The sequence below is a fragment of the Giraffa tippelskirchi genome, chromosome 13, assembly GCF_054371585.1.
Source record: "Giraffa tippelskirchi isolate mGirTip1 chromosome 13, T2T-mGirTip1v1.2.pri, whole genome shotgun sequence".
NCBI lineage: Eukaryota > Metazoa > Chordata > Mammalia > Artiodactyla > Giraffidae > Giraffa > Giraffa tippelskirchi.
The window spans coordinates 56,802,413-56,820,641 of record NC_137287.1 but is presented as its reverse complement, the minus strand read 5'-3'; the positions used below and the strand labels follow the sequence as shown (position 1 = coordinate 56,820,641).

Genomic DNA, 18,229 nt, shown 5'->3' with positions numbered 1-18,229 from the left:
CACTGCAATGGGTTGCCATTTCCTTCTCCAGTGCATTAAAGTGAAAAGTGAAAGTGAAGTCGCTCAGTCGTGTCCGACCTTTGTGACCCCATAGACTGCAGCCTACCAGGCTCCTCTGTCCATGGAATTTTCCAGGCAAGAGTGCTGGAGTGGGGTGCCATTGCCTTCTCCTGGTGTCTGGTTAGGTTTTGATTATTCAAACTCAAGAATGACTACAAAGGTGGCAGGAAAAAAAAACCAACCGTATATTTTTTGCCAAGAATTGCCCCAGCTATAAACTTTTAAGGCCGTCTGAGGAAGCTATAGAGCTGAGGCACAAAGTAATCCTTGTAATTCCCGTCGATGAAGCCTTTCCCGCTGTTGTGCACAAACCAACAGGGAACATCCGTTCCAAACACTCTGTCCGTCCGGTAATCCTTCTGCAGTCCCCTGCAAGAGAGCGTGAGCATGGTTAGGAAACGGACCAGGGCGGGGCCAGCCTGCACATCCAGAAAAGAGACACGCTCTCCCTCTCTGTTTTCTGCCCCCTTCTAGCACCATCTCTGGGCTTCCCAGTTGGTTTGGTGGTAAAGAATCCACCTGCCAATGCAGGAGATACTGGAGCCTCAGGTTCCATCCCTGAGTCGGGAAGAAGGAGCCTGGCTGGCTACGTCGAGAGGGTTGCAAAGAGCCGGACACGACGGAGTGCACATGCAGCAACGCATCTGCTAACACCCCTCCCATCCCCACCCCCCAAGTCGTACAAAATAACAGAGTCTGGGTCTTGGTTTAGAAAGACAGAGAATGATCAGTGTGTCCTTAGGAATTCAAATAACCTGTATAGAGATTGACCAGTTTAGTCCCAGGAAGGTAAAGAGTGCAAATTCACTTTCTTTTTTTCTTGTTTTTCACCGTCTACCCTGGCAGAGGGGAGGCTCAAGGATTCAGGGCCAGTCCTCTTTCTGGTCATGGGGCACACAAAGGGCAAGGAAGCAGTGAGAACTGGCTGGCGGCTGTGTTCTCAAGGTCAGCTAGGGCTGGGTATAGTCTCCAGATTAGCTCAAAGCAAGGAAGAACCTGCCAGATTTAGCAAATAAGAACACAGGATGTCAGAGACTTCCCTCGCACCCTCATGCAGGGGGCGCAGTTTCCATCCCTGGTGAGGGAACTAAGACCCCACATGCCATGGCGCATGGCCAAAAAAAAAAAAAGGGATAAATAAAAACAGGATGCCAGTTAAATTTAAACTTTCAGATAAACACAACTAATGTGTTTACCTGTTCTATTTTGCCATGTGAGTCCAATCCTCACAGGAGCCCCTTCTGTTCTTGTCTTACGCATCTGAGACCTACCTGGTGACAACCAGCTTCTGTCCCTTCACCTCCATGCTTGCCTCTGGCTTCTCAGGGTCCTTTCCTGGTCGCTCGTTGAAGACATGGATCTTTGGCTCATTCATGAACTGGCCTATGAGACAAGATCTAGATGTTTATTTACATGCAACTCAAGGGGCGACAAAAGGGCAAGCTGGTCACGTGATCTGAGCTGCATTTGGGTCCCTCTCAGACTTTCTGGGATAGAAAGATGTATTGAGAGGAAAAAGACTCAGATGGAAAGGGGTGGGTCCTTCCTGAGGGCAGACCCATGCTGCTCACCTTGCGGTCATTAGACAATGAGGCTGCTCAACTGGACCCTAAGTAAACGCGAATGCCCTGAAGGTCAGCACCTGAAAGCACTGCTCAAACTGAAAAAACAAAGTTGGTTCATGATGCTATTTGTTGTTCAGTCACTTAGTCGTATCCGACTCTTTGCGACCCCATGGACTGCAGCGTGCCACGCCTCCCTGTCCCTCACTATCTCCTAGTTTGCTCATGTCCATTGAGCCGGTGATGCCTCCTCTGTTGCCCCCTTCTCCTCTTGCCCTCAGTCCTTCCTGGCATCAGGGTCTTTTCCAATGAGTCACCTCGAATCAGGTGGCCAAAGTATTGATGCTACTATACGCTTAAATTGCCTTAGTTCTTTACAAAGTAGGGAAGGTTTACCTGGACGCCCTGTTCATTATCACAGACTTCCTAAGCCAGTTCACTTCTCTTCAGTGAGAAAAAATTCTTCAGCATAAAATTTAGAGTGTGTTCATCCGTTCTCTTTATCTGCCATTTGTGATGAAAGCCCAGCCCTGGGAAAACCTTGTCTGCGGCAGCAAACAGTCCTGGCTATAGCATGACTGAGTTGCCCTGACTGCTTTGTTAGAGAAATCATGTGTTTTATCCTCTGTATCTTATGATGTTTGATATCTTAAACACTCCATCTACCCCTCCCTGGGAAAGCCAACTATGAAAGATAGCAAAGGACTCAGCTAGGAGCCCGGCTGGAATCTTTAAACGAACCAAGCCAGAGCCAGACCTCTTCTCTCTGGCCTGTAAGACCCACAGGAATCATTCCTGGGCCAAGTGCCATGCAAGGAAAGACACCCTGTAGCCTAACGCCTGCTGCAATTACCAAGCTAACCAACCCCACACCACCTGCTCTGTCTTGTCTCTGCCACAGAGTAAAGGTTCTAGCCCAGACCTTGTTTCTGCTTCTGGTTCCTGACCCAAATCTGGCTTTCTCCCCATGGCCCTGCATGGCAAGATGTACTTCGTGTTTCTATGGATACTGTGAACAGTGATAAATGTTACACTCTGTCAATGACATTGAACTCTTTCTGTGTCACTCAGGCACCTTCATAAATTAAGATCCAGGTGCAGAGTGTGGGTCCTCCTGAAGCCTCCACTCCACACCTGTCACTTTTCCACATTCTAACCTTGAGGCAAAGTTGCTCAAGACCTAGGGTGGTCGGTCCCACACCAGCCAGATGGTCCAGGGACACTTTACCTATCAGCCCATGCACGTTAGGAGAAAACTTGTTTGTGGGGGGGATGTAGATCCCCAAAAAGTCGACATTGATCGGGTGCTTCTTCCAAACGCGATGAAGTAAAACAGAGAAGAACATCTCTTTATCCAGGCTGACAGTCACAATTTTCTCTTTCTTCACAGAGACAAGCACCCTAGTGGGAAGTCAGAAAGGAATTAATCACAGAACATTGTAAAACCATTATCCTCCAATTCCTGGTTCGATCCCTGGGGTCAGGAAGATCTCCTGGAAAAGGAAATGGCCACCCACTCCAGTATTCTTGCCTGGGGAATTCCATGGACAGAGGACCCTGGTGGGCTGCAGTCCATGTGGTCACAAAGAGTCAAACACAACTGAGCGACTTTCACTTCGCTCAAAAATTTTAAAAAAGGAATGAATGTTTCTAGGACTGACTTGCTTTATTTTTTATTGTTTTTTTTTTAAACACTAATTTAATATTTATTCGGCTGCACTGGGTCTTAGTTACAGCTTGCAGGATCTGAGATCTTCTTGCGGTATGTGGAATCTCTCAAGTTGCAGCATGTAGCCTCTAGTTCCCTGACCAGGGATCGAACTCATGCCCCCTGCCTTGGGAGTGTGAAGTCCCTAGAACTGACTCATTTAGCAAATCATTCCTCTCCCACCCCTAACATGACTTCACTCTGCCCAGTACAACCCCCCACCCAACCCCAGTTTTCTAAGAGCTTTAAAACCTTTTCATCACAGAATGTTGATATATCTCCTAGCACTGAAATTCTGTCAGTGTATACGTTTCTGTATCAACAATGAACAGATACTCATGGGAAGATATTATTCATAAGACAACGTCCCCGTGTTTCTGAGCACACTCTGACATGGTTGACTGGCTTTCAGCTGACAGCTTCATTCACTTGTCCAACACGTCCTTACTGAGTACTTACTGTACGCCAGGTGCTAGACTAGTGCTGAGACAAACTGTGACCAAAACACCACAGACTCTACTGCCAGGAGCAAGGGAAGGAAGGAACACAATTTTTTTCTGAACCTCAACTTCCTCACATTTAAAATGATGATTTTGAGTTCTCTGTGTCACGAACGTCTGGGTTTGTTGATGGGATCATGTGTCAAGGTCACATCTGAATCTGGATGTAACAGTACTTGCCTCTGATGAAGCACGTGGGCCGTGTCAGACCAGGACAAGACGGATGTTCGGGATCCCCCACTCAGGGAGATGGTCTCCGTGCTGACTTCTACCTTCACATCGTCATGCTGGAAATAAAATCCCAGTTTCCCAAAATAGGTGCTGAGTTTTTCATTCTTGGGCTTCTTGGCACCAACGAGCTGTCCATTGACCAAAATCCCTGCAGGAAAAGAAACAAGCTTTTTTCTGTACCATGTGCTATTTTTTTTGGGGGGGGGCACATGTGGGCATGATAATTCAAACTTATAAAATGTGACAATATGGGAAATTATTGTTTTATTTTGCTTCAGGATTTACACACCATTTTTTTCCTTTGTAATTTTCATTTTATAATTTTTTATGGTTTAAATGAATTATATCGCAACAAGTTCTGCTAGTTTATACTCAGAGAGTATTGTATCTGTAATAGTTCAAACAAGAACATATTTATAATTAATTTCTTACTATCAGAGCTTGAAAAATATGCTGTGCTGTACTCAGTCATGTCCAACTCTCTGCAACCCTATGGACTATAGCACTCCAGGATCCTCTGTCCATGGAATTTTCCAGGCAAGAATACTGGAGTGGGTTGCCATTTCCTCCTCCAGGGGATCTCCCTGACCCAGGGATCAAACCCGAGTCTCCTGCACTGGCAGCTGGGTTCTTTACCACTGCGCCACCTAGGAAGTCCTATACATAATGTATAAAACACTTTTATTAAGGTGGGAAAGAAAGAAATCCAGATAAAAACAATAGTGAAGAATGACTGTGACCTAGTAGTCGAATTCAAATATAGTATATTTTTATCTTACCTGATTCTCGATCAGAAACAAGGTTGAGGATTTTTCCAGGTTCTGAGTCAATATTGAAACAAATATTCTTTTGGCTTTTTGGTAGGTAGATGATGAAGTGTGGGTCATTTTCAACTGGAAAATATACAAAGAAAATGAAACTAAGCAAAATCATAGAAAATAAGATTATTTTGAACAGTATTTTATTGCCAAACATCTTTAATTTCACAAGAACAAATGTTTATTGGGCTCCTATTATATGCCAGGTATTATTCCAGGCAACAGGGACCCAGAGTCCAAGCACTGTCCCCTCCTCATGGAGCTGCCATCAAGTTTTAGGTTATTGTACAGAGTGGATACTCATTCTGTAGCCACGCCCTATGTTCTTGGCTAGAGAGAAAAATGAATAAGAAAGACATAAGGGGGACTTTCCTGGTGATCCAGTGACTAAGACTCTGCCCTCCTAATGCAGGGGACCCGGGTTCTATCATTGGTCAGGAAACTAGATTCCACATGCTGCAACTAAGACCCTGTACAGCCAAATAAATAAATAATAAAATATTTAAAAAAGAAAGACATAAGGAAGAAGAAACACAAGCACACACACACACACTATATATATATATACTACGTATGCACTACATATATATATGCATAGGAGAAGGAGGTGGCAGAGGATGAGATGGTTAGATAGCATCACCAACTCAACAGACATGAATTTGAGCAAACCCCAGGAGATAGTGAAGGACAGAGGAGCCTGGCAGGCTATAGTCCATGGGGTCACAAAGAGTTGGACATCACTTAGCGACTGAACAACAATGTATGTGTGTATCCAGTGAATGTTTAGATAGATAGATAAAGTACCTGTATTTTTAAATAGTTATACACAGTGCATAAAAATAAAAAAGACGTATTACCTGTTGGCATACAAATTAGTATCGATCAATTCCAAGAGCAATCAAGGAGCAAGCTGTTCCCAAGAAAGTACTCCTTCATTACTAGACACCATTATTTTGGCTGATCTGTTTTCTTTGTTTGTTTAACCATTCAACAAATATTTAGTGAGAAAAAAACAAATTATGTGCAAAGCTTTGAATTAGGCAATGTTTGGTGTAGCTATAAAAGTCATGGTCCCTACCTTCAAGAGAGAAACAATTCAATGGCGTGACAAAGATTCTCTCTTTGAATAAACTCAGGTTTCCCTGAACTCTTCAAGTCCAACCTCAAATTCTGGACCTCTGTGTTCATCTCTGCATTGTCCAGTTTTAGCAAAAATCCTACTAAGGAGGTTTAGTTAGAATCCTCCACCCTCCAAATCTGATCACCTTTGTATCTTAATCAGGTTCCTCCCCCGCTCTGGCCCCCCACTAGGTGAGGTCTGATCACTCCGCCTTCATTCAGCAAGAATCCTGTTGAAGTGAACTGAAAGTTGCTCAGTCGTGTCCGACTCTTTGCAACCCCACGGACTATACAGTCCACGGGATTTTCCAGGCCAGAATTCTGGAGTGGGTAGCCTTTCCCTTCTCCAGGGGATCTTCCCAACCCAGGGATTGAACCCAGGTCTCCCACATTGCAGGCAGATTCTTTACCAGCTGAGCCACAAGGGAAGCCCAAGAATACTGGAGTGGGTAGCCTATCCCTTCTCCAGCAGATCTTCCCAACCCAGGAAATTGAACCGGCATCTTTTGCATTGCAGGAGGATTCTTTACTAACTGAGCTAACAGGGAAGCCCTGTTAGGTCAGTTTAACCAGATCCCCCCCCCCCTTCCCACTGATACTTCCTCTTAGTAATCTTCCATCAATGGACCCTGTTTTTGTCTATAAATGCCCAGTTTCCCACGGTGTGTTCAGAGCTGAGTCCAATCCCGTACCCCACTGCAATATCCCAATGTAGTGGTACCTACATTCCCTTGAATAAAATCTTCCTTACTGTGCTTTCACAAATGTCATGAATAATCTCTTCCCTTTAACGGAACATCATTTTTTCTTTCATGAGGGCAGACCCAAGCACTCATATGAGATGGAATAAAGTAAACGATAGAAAAATGACCCAAGCACAATGCTCTGGGAAGGAAGATGAAAGGATGATCAATTTCACTCAGGCAAGTGGAGAAGGACCTTATGAAAGAGTGGGCGGAGACTTCCCTGGTGGGTGAGTGGTTGAGAGTCTGCGCTTCCACTGCAGGGGCCGTGGGTTTGATCCCTGGTTGGTGGCAGGGGGTGGGGGTACTAAGATCCTGCATACCATGGTGTGGCCAAAAAGAAAAAACAAAAGAGTTGGCTTTTGAACTAAGTCTTGAAGGTAGGAGAAGACTGGTAGATAAAAGACACAAGAGAGAGAGAGATTTTATCCTTGAGTGGACAGAATGGGGAAAGGTATGGAAGGAGAGAAGTTGATGATTTGTTTGGATAGTAACTCAAGGTACCTGGAGAATGGGTTTTTGATAAGACCAAGAATGTAGGTCATAGAGACCATGGACCACCACGCTACAGAACAGACCTTTATTTTGTTGGGGAGCTTTTAAAGGTTTTGGAGAATAAATGTGATTTGACCCCATTTGTGATTTGAATAAATGACTTGACCCCATTTTAGTGGGTTAGCCAAAATGTTCATTCAGGTTTTTGGTATGGTGTTACAGGAAAACCCAAACGAAATTTTTGGCCAACCCAATATTACAATTACTGGTCTCAATATGAATTAAGTATCAGAAAGTACACACAGGAAGATCATTTGGTAGCTAAGACAGCAGTCATTCGAGCAAGAAATGTTAACTGCATGAACTAGCATAGTGAATTGGTTTGAGGAGGGGTAGGGGGGAGAAGGAAATGGCAACCCACTCCAGTACTCTTGCCTGGGAAACCTCATGGACGGAGGAGCCTGGTAGGCTGCAGCCATGGGGTCGCGAAGAGTCAGACACGACTGAGCGACTTCACTTTCACTTTTCACTTTCATGCACCGGAGAAGGAAATGGCAACCCACTCCAATATTCTTGCCTGGAGAATCCCAGAGACGAAGCAGCCTGGTGGGCTGCCGTCTATGGGGTCGCACAGAGTCGGACACGACTCAAGCGACTTAGCAGCAGGGGGGAGAAATTCAAGAGACATCTGGTAGAAGCCACAGTATCTGGTGACCGAGTGGAGAGGAGTAATTTCTCACTGTCAGGCTTTGAGCCTCAGAACTGAAGGGACTGAGAGGAAGGTCTGAATTAGGAGCTGCAGTGGTTGTGTTCTCCAGAATAAAATCGAAAGAGCAGGGTACCGCCCAGCAAAAGGTCATTGTTTTCCAGATACTGTCACAAAGCTCTCTGCAAATATTTACTAAGTCCCGCAGAGGACAAGTGACTTGCCCAAGGTCACATCACAGAGTTAGTAAGTGGCACAGCTATGACTTAAAGCCGTGCTGTCTGATTACAAACTGATTCTCCCAACCATCCTGATGTGCTCCTTCAAGTGTGTGTGGGAGCAAGACATGCAGGGTCAACTCAAGAAGAGCACAAACAGAGTCTTAGCCTGCTCTGCACTCCTCACACCATCAAGCCCATGCTCTGTCGTCAGTAAATACTTGGCTAATTGATTTTGTGTAGGAGCTGGGCACAAGAGGGCATCATTAAAACACAGAACCAAGGTCCCTAGCTCTAGGTTTTTAAACACTGAACAAAACTAGGATTTTCAAATACACTGTTAAAATTAAGCAAGCAAATTAACAAACAGTCCTGCCAATAATGGGATGATGATGCAGTTTTATGGGCTCCTCAGGTGGCTTCCAGTAGTCATGTATGGATGTGAGAGTTGGACTATAAAGAAAGCTAAGCACCGAAGAATTGATGCTTTTGAACTGTGGTGTTGAAGAAGACTCTTGCGAGTCCCTTGGACTGCAAGGAGATGCAACCAGTCTATCCTACAGGAAATCAGTCCTGAGTGTTCATTGAAAGGACTGATGTTGAAACTGAAACTCCAATACTTTGGCCACCTGATGTAAAGAGCTGACTCATTTGAAAAGACCTTGATGCTGGGAAAGATTGAAGGCAGGAGGAGAAGGGGACGACAGAGGAGGAGATGGCTGGATGGCATCACCAAGTCGATGGACATGAGTTTGAGTAAACTCCAGGAGTTGGTGATGGACAGGGAGGCCTGTCGTGCTGTGGTCCATGGGGCCGCAAAGAGTCGGACACGACTGAGTGACTGAACTGAACAGGTGGCTCAGTGGTAAAGAATGTGCCTGCCGATGGAGGAGAGGCAGGAGATGCAGGTTCCATCCCACGGTCAAGAAGATCCCCTGGAGAAGGAAATAGCAGCCCAATCCAGTATTCTTGCCTGGGAAATCCCATAGACAGAGGAGCCTGGCAGGTTATACTCTATGGGGTTGCAAACAGTGGGACATGATTTAGCCACTAAACAATAACAACAGTGCAATTCTACAGGAATTCTACAGGAAGTATTCAAGTATTTTTGATCCTAAGATGGATAGCTTCTTGTCTTTGATAATAACACCTGTTTATTGAGTGGCTATTACATGCTAGCTCTTTAAAGATGGTTTCATATTTCATCAACAACCCAGTCATGTATAGAATCATGATGCCTGTTTTCACAATAAAGGAAGTGAAGTGCAGACTATTAAGTAATGCAAGTTCACGTGAGTGTCGTGAACAATCTCCAAAGAGAATGTCCTTTCCATGGATACCCGTCGGCCCTCCCCACACGAGAGGTGCAGCTCTTCCATCCCAGAGGGTTCATCCTCTTACCTCTCATCACATGTGGAGGAGGGGTTGACTCAAGCACCTGAGCACTGACAGCAGGCATTGGGGACAGTGGTGCTGGCGAAGGGTTGACCCAAGATGGGACTGAATTTGGAGTCACTTTGCTGCCGTGATACAGGGCACCTGTGTGGATGAAACTGTATCCATTAGTTTCTGGGTTTACTTTTCCATAGAAGCTGCTTATAATTTTAAGAATCTGGTTTATGCAGACCAATGCCAGCAGTTCTCAGCTAGGTTTTTCTAGAATTATTTTTATTCCTGAGTTCTCTCTCTTTCAGCTCCATGTGTCATCATGAATGAAATTTGTTGCAACTATTTAAAGAAGGTGAGAATTTTTTAATGTTGATTTAAATAATGTGTGAGGGGAGTACACATATTTTCAGAATTCCTTTGGAAGACAAGTGAGCAAACATGTTCAAAGACGGCAGCAATAAACTCTTGCTGAAGTCAACTGACAGGAAGGTCACATGGGGACACAAGACAGGGATGGGGAGACGGGCTAGCGATGGAGAGAGGGGATGGAGGACCTTGCTGCAGGATAAGAAAACCAACCGGAATACTTCTTCTCCAGGTAGGGCGACTCACCTGAACAGCAGGAATGGTCCTGCGGAGGGGAGTCTGCTAGCATGCGTTCGTCCCCAGCCTCATTCTCAATCACCATCGCCGTGAGGGGGGTCACTATGTGGTGATCCAGAGACATCTGCAGGATCTTCTTTGTAATTTTCCTTTTCACGGCAGCTGTAGAAGCCAGGCTCCTGTGTTCAGGAAACAGAGACATTGGACAGCATCACAAGACCGAACTCTGCCGCTTCTGGGGTCAGCCAGGACTCTGGGGGCCATGAAGGAAAACAGAACGAGCTGGCTTCGTGAAGCTTAGTATTTTACCTAGTTTTGTAGCCTTAAGGAATTTTATTATTTTTTTATTTCTTCTTTTATTTTTTAATCAGTGAAAAGTTGCTTTACTATGCTGTGTATTACTGCATACAGCAATGAGAATCAGTCATAATTATATTAATATATATATATATCCCCTCCCTTTTGAGTCTCCCTCTTGGAATTTTTTAAACAGATTATGATTATTATTTTCTTTTTAACTGAAGTACAGTTGATTTACATAGTTATTTTCTTTTTTTTGATGGATGTCAAATTTATCTTTATGAGTGTTCCTCATTAAATTAGCAATAACAACAAAAAAATATATATATTTTTTATTAACAAGACTTGTCCTTATGACAGCCATTTTTTTTTCTTTTGAGTTTTCTGGAAATTAGTTATTTTTATTCTTTTTTTAATGTACTTTTTAACTGGAGTATAATTGCTTTACAATGTTGTGTTAGTTTCTCCTATACAGCAAAGTGATTCAGTTATACATACGTATATACATATATATGTATACATTCTTTTTTAAATTATTCTTTCCCATGATGGTTTATTATAGGATACTGAATATAGTCCTCTGTGCCATACAGTAGGACCTTGTTGTTTATCCATTCTATATGGTACAGGTTACAGCTGCTAGCCCCAACCTCCCAAACTCCTCCTACGTCCCCACCGCCCCCCAATCCCCCTTGGTAATCACACATCCAAACAGACTATTTTTCAGAGCAGTTTTATACTCACAGTGAAACTGAGCAGAACGTAGAGATTTTATATCTACTCCCTGCCCCTCCTGCACCTGACAGCCTCCCCTCGCCTCAGCATCTCCCATTAGAAGTGGTACATGTGTCACAATCGATATCTACACGTCATCATCACCCAAAGTCCATAGCTGACATTAGGGGTCATGCTTGTGCTGTACATTCTATGGGTTTGGACAAATGTATAATGACAGGTATCCATTATAGTGTCAAGCAGAGTAGTTTCACTGTCCTAACCCTCCCAACCTTCATGCATCCTTCCTGCTCTCCACGTGCTGGCAACCACTGATTCGTTTAAGGGATTGTTTTTTAAAACATCAATATTTAACTTCAGCACCAATATGCTATATACCTTTAAATTACCCAGTTGCCTCTGTAAAGGGGAGGAGACATTCCCCACTCACTCTAAAGCCACAGCTTACAATCTTGTGTCTGTTTTATAATCTTACTGACATCACGGATTTTCTGAGTATAGTTATACAACTATATTTCATTTTCCCCAACTCCATTCAGACCAATCTGCTCCCCCTTCCCAAGAATCTGATCAAACAGGTGGAGGGGACTGAGGAGCAGTCATGTTCCTCTCCAAAGACCGACCCCAGCCCCACCCCATAATCCTGATACAGGTGGTCAAAGAACCATACGTTGCTCTAGAAACATAGTTTTTGTATTGGAGCATTTAAACACCAGTCAGCTGAGAAGCCAGAGATGAAACAGTATCTACAGCAAGCCCTTTGGTGATATCAGAATTGCATAACCTTAAATTTCTCTTTGGACATTAATCTATTTTCAGGAGTGAATGCAAGTGAATTAATGATACCCACTGCAATGAGATGGATGAACCTCACAGACATCACATGGAGTGCAAGAAGCAAGAAACAAAAGAATACAGTTTATACCATTATAAGAAATTTTGTCATAGACAACTAATAGTGACAGATGTCAGAAGAGTGATTTCTACTCAAGGCAAGAAGTAGGTGTTGAGTGTGAAGAAGAATGAAGGAGACTTCAGAGATGAAAGAAGTGCTCTGGAGCTGGATCCAGTACTGATGACATGGGTGACATAGTTAAAATTCATTAAACTGTACATTTAAAATGAATCTACATCACATGCTTTACTGTATGCTTGTTATCCATCAAGAAAAACGAGAGTGAACCCAGCTTTAGTTAAAAGTGCTTGCATGAAGGCACGCCAAGTTACTTTAGTCGTGTCCGACTCTTTGTGACCCTATGGACTGTAGCCTGCCAGGCTCCTCTGTCTATGGGATTCTCCAGGCAAAAATACTGGAGTGGGTTGCCAACCCACAGATCAAACCCACGTCTCTTATGTCTCCTGCATTTACACGTGGGTTCTTTACCACTAGTGCCATCTGGGAAGCCCCAAAAGTGCTTGAAACCAGTGGAAATGAATACTCCAAACCCTGAAATAATTTGCTGCCTTTCTTGGTTCCAAACTCTTTTTGTGTGTAACATCAAGTAACCTCAGCAAACCTTTTGCAGATCCCTGTGGCATATGCTCAAAATTCTCCAAGCCAGGCTTCAGCAATACGTGAACCGTGAACTTCCAGATGTTCAAGCTGGTTTTAGAAAAGGCAGAGGAACCAGAGATCAAATTGCCAATATCCGCTGGATCATCGAAAAAGCAAGAGAGTTCCAGAAAAACATCTATTTCTGCTTTATTGACTATGCCAAAGCCTTTGACTGTGTGGATCACAATAAACTGTGGAAAATTCTGAAAGAGATGGGTATACCAGACCATCTGACCTGTCTCTTGAGAAACCTGTATGCAGGTCAGGAAGTAACAGTTCGAACTGGACATGGAACAACAGACTGGTTCCAAATAGGAAAAGGAGTACGTCAAGGCTGTATATTGTCACCCTGCTTATTTAACTTCTATGCAGAGTACATCATGAGAAACGCTGGGCTGGAAGAAACACAAGCTGGAATCAAGATTGCCGGGAGAAATATCAATAACCTCAGATATGCGGATGACACCACCCTTATGGCAGAAAGTGAAGAAGAACTAAAGAGCCTCTTGATGAAGGTGAAGGAGGAGAGTGAAAAAGTTGGCTTAAAGCTCAATGTTCAGAAAACTAAGATCATGGCATCTGGTCCCATCACTCCATGGGAAATAGATGGGGAAACAGTGGAAACAGTGTCAGACTTTACTTTTTTGGGCTCCAGAATCACTGCGGATGGTGACTGCAGCCATGAAATTAAAAGATGCTTACTCCTTGGAAGGAAGGTTATGGCCAACCTAGATAGCATGTTTAAAAGCAGAGACATTACTTTGCCAACAAAAGTCCGTCTAGTCAAGGCTATGGTTTTTCCAGTGGTCATGTATGGATGTGAGAGTTGGACGGTGAAGAAAGCTGAGCGCCGCAGAATTGATGCTTTTGAATTGTGGTGTTGGAGAAGACTCTTGAGAGTCCCTTGGACTGCAAGGAGATCCAATCAATCCATCCTAAAAGAGATCAATCCTGGGTGTTCATTGGAAGGTCTGATGTTGAAGCTGAAGCTCCAATACTTTGGCCACCTCATGCAAAGGGTTGACTCATTGGAAAAGACCCTAATGCTGGGTAGGATTGGGGGCAGGAGGAGAAGGGGACGACAGAGGATGAGATGGTTGGATGGCATCACCGACTCGATGAACATGGATTTGGGTAGACTCCGGGAGTTGGTGATGGACAGAGAGGCCTGGCGTGCTGCAATTCATGGGGTCGCAGAGAGTCGGACACAACTTAGCGACTGAACTGAACTGAACTGAACTGTGGCATATGGTCTTCTTACCGTTCAGCTAGAAGTTGGTTGATGGTCAGATAGGCCCACAATTTCTTGGTGAAATCAGGATCTGCATGTTTGTCCTTGGATAGAAAATCCTCCAAGCCATCCATCTCGGCCAGGGTTTCCAAGACTAACTCTGCATTGGCCTGGACAATGGAAGGACACCAGGGGAGTGGAATTGTAGTTAATCAGTTCACATTTTCCAAAGGACCTACTGTGAGTGAGTCAGAGTAGCAGGCAACTCACAGGGGGATGCAAACTAATCCAAAAGAACACACAAGAGGAAGTTAGTGCCAACCTCTGGGGTCTGGGCTTGGTTTCAGAAGAAAAAGGTAAGGATTTACACCATAGTTGGGAAGATGCCACGGGTGTTCTCAGGAACTTCCCTTTCACTTTTTGCTTTTATTCTATCTAAGTGATTCTCGGAATTCTGCTATCAGCCTGTTAATATACAAGATGTACCCAGGAGACAATTAATATTTTTAGAATTAGCAGATAAGCAAAAGTACCGAAGTTGCAGTGATAATGCTCTGTAACTGCCCCAGTTTCTCAGGGTCCACTTTTCCAGCCACCACGATCTCTGAACCTCCAAAATAGTTATGGAAACTGTTCTGAGTGACGTCTGTGACTGACGTTTGGGGATAGTTAAACTGAACATTCCGGAGCAAGGGAGTTGAGACCTGGTTGTAGAATTTCTACAATTCATTAAAAAAAAAAAAAAACAGAGAAAGCATTATTTTCACACCACATTACAAATCTGAAGCATTTTTTTCTGAGATTCTTCAAGTGTTTAGTATTCTTCCAAGATCTCTGTGGAAAGCTATGGAAAATTCTCATAGTTATTACATGAACTGAAATAGAGACGACCAGGGCTTGTGAAGAAGATTACTCTTGGTTCAAGAGCCCAGCACTTTTTCTGTCTGTTATGACGAGCATGAAAAGCTCATCGACACTCATAATAAGATAAGTCATCTGGGTGGATATCCCTAAATTAGAACCTATCTCTTACCTGTCCCCAGGTTTACATACAGTACCCTCTATTGATACATGATACTTGGTACCAACAGAGGGTAGGGTAAAATATATTCTTCTTCTCCTTAATCTTTTTTTGGTCCACTTAGTCAAAATAAACAAGTGATGCATACATATCCTTTATATTTAAGGAAACGAACAGGCTACAGTTTACTTTGTGTTGCATTATAAAAAGTTGATCTCCAAGATGCCAATATACTTTTCCTTTTTTTAAAAAAATATTTTCTTGGCATGTAGGTTAGTTCCTCAACTAGGAATTGAACTTGTACCTCTTTCATTGAAAGCACAGAGTCTTAACCTCTGGACTACCAGGGAAGTCCTAATGCCAATGTACTTTCAAGGAAGAACAGTTTCCGTGACAAGTAGAGGAACTGGAGAGATTCAAGAAACTTTGATGGTGCTTCCCAAGACATGTTCAGGGACTAGGGACCTTTGCACCCATCAACTACAGCCTCTTATCTCACCGTTACCACAGATATACAAGTGGGGGTGGGGTGCATGAGAAAGGAACTGAACACTAACATAGATGAAATAATGACAATTTTTACTTGAATTCAGCCATCTTCCTTTAGGCATCAGATATTGCTAGCTGAATGATTTTGAGTGAACAATGACCAAAAAAAGAACAGAAAACAAAGTCACCTTGAGTTGGGCAGAAGTGTCCTGGTTTCCGTAAATCCTTTGTGCGATCCCACGGTTGTCATTGGAGAGTCTCTTCAAAAAGTCATAGTCCACATCAAATCCTATCCCCAAACTGAACAAGGAGATGTTGTCTCGTATGTTCTGCTTCACATTCTTCTGGATTTTTGACAATTTCAGTTCACCTAAAGTTGATGTGGACAGGAAGGAAAGGAATGAGGCAATGGCACAAAGTTTTGGGAACATCCATGGAAGGCGGTTTGGCAAAATCCATCAAATTAAAAATGCACATACGCTTCGAAGTAGTTACATTGAGGAGATAAGACACTGCACTAGTATGTATCAGCAATCTTCGTAGCATAGACTCAAATTCAAATGCAAGTTTCCCCCGATTGTGGAGGTGAAGCTGAGGCATTCAGCATCCCCCTCCCAAACATCTAGAGGCTGTTTTAAGTGGGGTGAGTGTTTCAGGGTCAAACGAACTCTTCTTTCAGGAAGCATGGGTTTAAACTGGTTTAGTGCTGTCTGTATGCTCAGTTGCTAAGTTGCGTCCGACTCTCTGCAACCCCACAGACTGTAGCCCGCCAGCCTCCTCTGTCCATGGGATTTCCCAGGCAAGAATACTAGAGTGGGTTTGCCATTTCCTGGTCCAGAAGATCTTCCCGACCCAGGGATTGAACTTGTGTCTCTTGCATCTCCTGAATTGACAGGCGGATTCTATACCACTGTGCCACTTGGGAAGCCCAAGCTGGTTTAGACACTCAGGCAAATGCCGTTCGAGTTCCCATTTTAAGCCAATCACGTTCCCAAGAAACAACAGTAAAAATATGTATCACTAAAAATGGAAGGGGTACTTACCTACTGTTGGATCCCCGTCAGACACCAAGATGATCAGCGAGACAGAGTTGGGGTCCAACATTCCCAAGTTATTGGCTTCATTCAAAATAAAGATGGCTCGCAGCAGGGCTTCATTGATATTTGTGCCTGTGAAAGCCAGAGAATGTGCTGTTCTGTTATATACTCTGACTTTCCACAGAAACAACCACATCTTGAGCTCAGGTTCATCTGTCTGGTGATGACTCACATGTAGTTCATTCAGTATCCAAATCATTCAACTGCTTTCCAAATTTTGCCCAGGCTGGTCCAGATCCCCCAGTGGCATAAAATATTCACTTTGTATTAATAGTGAACAGTTCCCATAGAGATGAAGTAACCCTTTCAAAGCACCAGTCATTTTGTTAACCACCAACGTGAAGTTACCTATTCAGCCCTTGACATACTTGGATACTGTTCTGCAGACAATTGTGTGTTATTCTATGTGTTTTTCCCCCTTTTTTAAATTGAAGTTTAGTTAACATACAATGTTGTGTTAATTTCTGCTGTAGAGCAAAGTAATTCAGTTATATATATATATATATAATAAAATATATATGTTATATGTTATATATATAAATATATAAATGTATATATATGTATATATATAATATATATATATATATATATATATATATATAAAATACACATTCTTTTTTGTGTTCTTTTCCATTATGGCTTATCACAGGATTTTGAATATAGTTCCCTGTGCTATACAGTAGTAGGCCTTGTTGTTTATCCATTCTGTAGATAACAGTTTGCATCTGTTAATGCCAAACTCTCAATCCATCCCTGCCCCACCCCACTACCCCTTGGCAATCACAAGTCTCTTCTCCATGTCTAAGTCCGTTTCGTAGATAAGTTCATTTATGTCACATTTTAGTGATATCGCATGATATTTGTCTTTCTCTTACTATGTGAGTCATAAGAAAGCTCGTGTCACTTATTGACACCGTTTTCTGAGGACAGAATGGTTAAAAATGTGTGTGGGATGTGGTATGTGTGAACTTAGTACGCACTGTTTAATAGTAATGTATTATTAAGGCAAAGACCACTGGGGTAAGGAATCATATTTCTCAAGTGATTCTCATATTTCTCAGGACTCCACTGAATCCTGTGGGAGTTTCTCACTGGGCTTTAGGCTAAACCCACTCACCTCCACTGGGCTGGATTTTCTCAATGTAATTCTTGGCATCTGCAACCTGTGTTTTAGTAGCTGAGACCAAATCGCTTCTCCAGGTTCGAACATTGTGGTTGAAATCAACCACGGAGAAATGGTCTTCAGTTCGCAGGTCCTCCAAAATGGTCTTCATCGCTTCCACCGTCTATTTCGAGAGAGAATGGACAAGGGTCTTACTACACGCTCTCTAAACCTAAGTAGAAATGAGGAAGCCCAATCATTCATCATTTTAAGCACTGGATCAAGCTATAGTTCTCCCACAAACTTCATAAATCCACCTCTGTTAACACAGATCTACCGTTCTCCTATTCCGTCCAAACATATACTGTCTGCATTTTGATACTGAAAGTTTTACTGTCTTGTTTTGTCATGCATGACCAGTCTCACCAGCCTGACTTTACACTGAGAATCCTGAGCCTCAGAGTCCCCTTTGTGGTGCCTGAAAATCAAATGTATTTCTCAAGTCCCTCTACTCAGCCTTCTCATGCATTAATTCCTGCTTCTCATC

General features: G+C 43.3%; 1 protein-coding gene across 12 annotated transcripts in view; it reads right to left on the bottom strand.

Moving 5' to 3' along the window:
* Nucleotides 1-221: 221 nt before the first annotated feature.
* Nucleotides 222-18,229, bottom strand: part of ITIH2 (inter-alpha-trypsin inhibitor heavy chain 2) — a 62,627-nt gene continuing 44,619 nt past the window's right edge. For all 12 annotated transcript variants that reach the window (XM_081557219.1, XM_081557224.1, XM_081557225.1 and 9 more), the window contains 12 exons: nt 17,698-17,866; nt 16,527-16,652; nt 15,672-15,853; nt 14,507-14,692; nt 14,004-14,143; nt 10,162-10,331; nt 9,562-9,699; nt 4,841-4,954; nt 4,011-4,209; nt 2,851-3,023; nt 1,332-1,443; nt 222-429 (listed from right to left, as the gene is read on the bottom strand). In XM_081557219.1, coding sequence (XP_081413345.1) covers nt 282-429; nt 1,332-1,443; nt 2,851-3,023; nt 4,011-4,209; nt 4,841-4,954; nt 9,562-9,699; nt 10,162-10,331; nt 14,004-14,143; nt 14,507-14,692; nt 15,672-15,853; nt 16,527-16,652; nt 17,698-17,866 — 1,857 coding nt within the window. In that variant the 3' untranslated portion in view covers nt 222-281. The remainder of the gene's footprint in view (nt 430-1,331; nt 1,444-2,850; nt 3,024-4,010; nt 4,210-4,840; nt 4,955-9,561; nt 9,700-10,161; nt 10,332-14,003; nt 14,144-14,506; nt 14,693-15,671; nt 15,854-16,526; nt 16,653-17,697; nt 17,867-18,229) is intronic.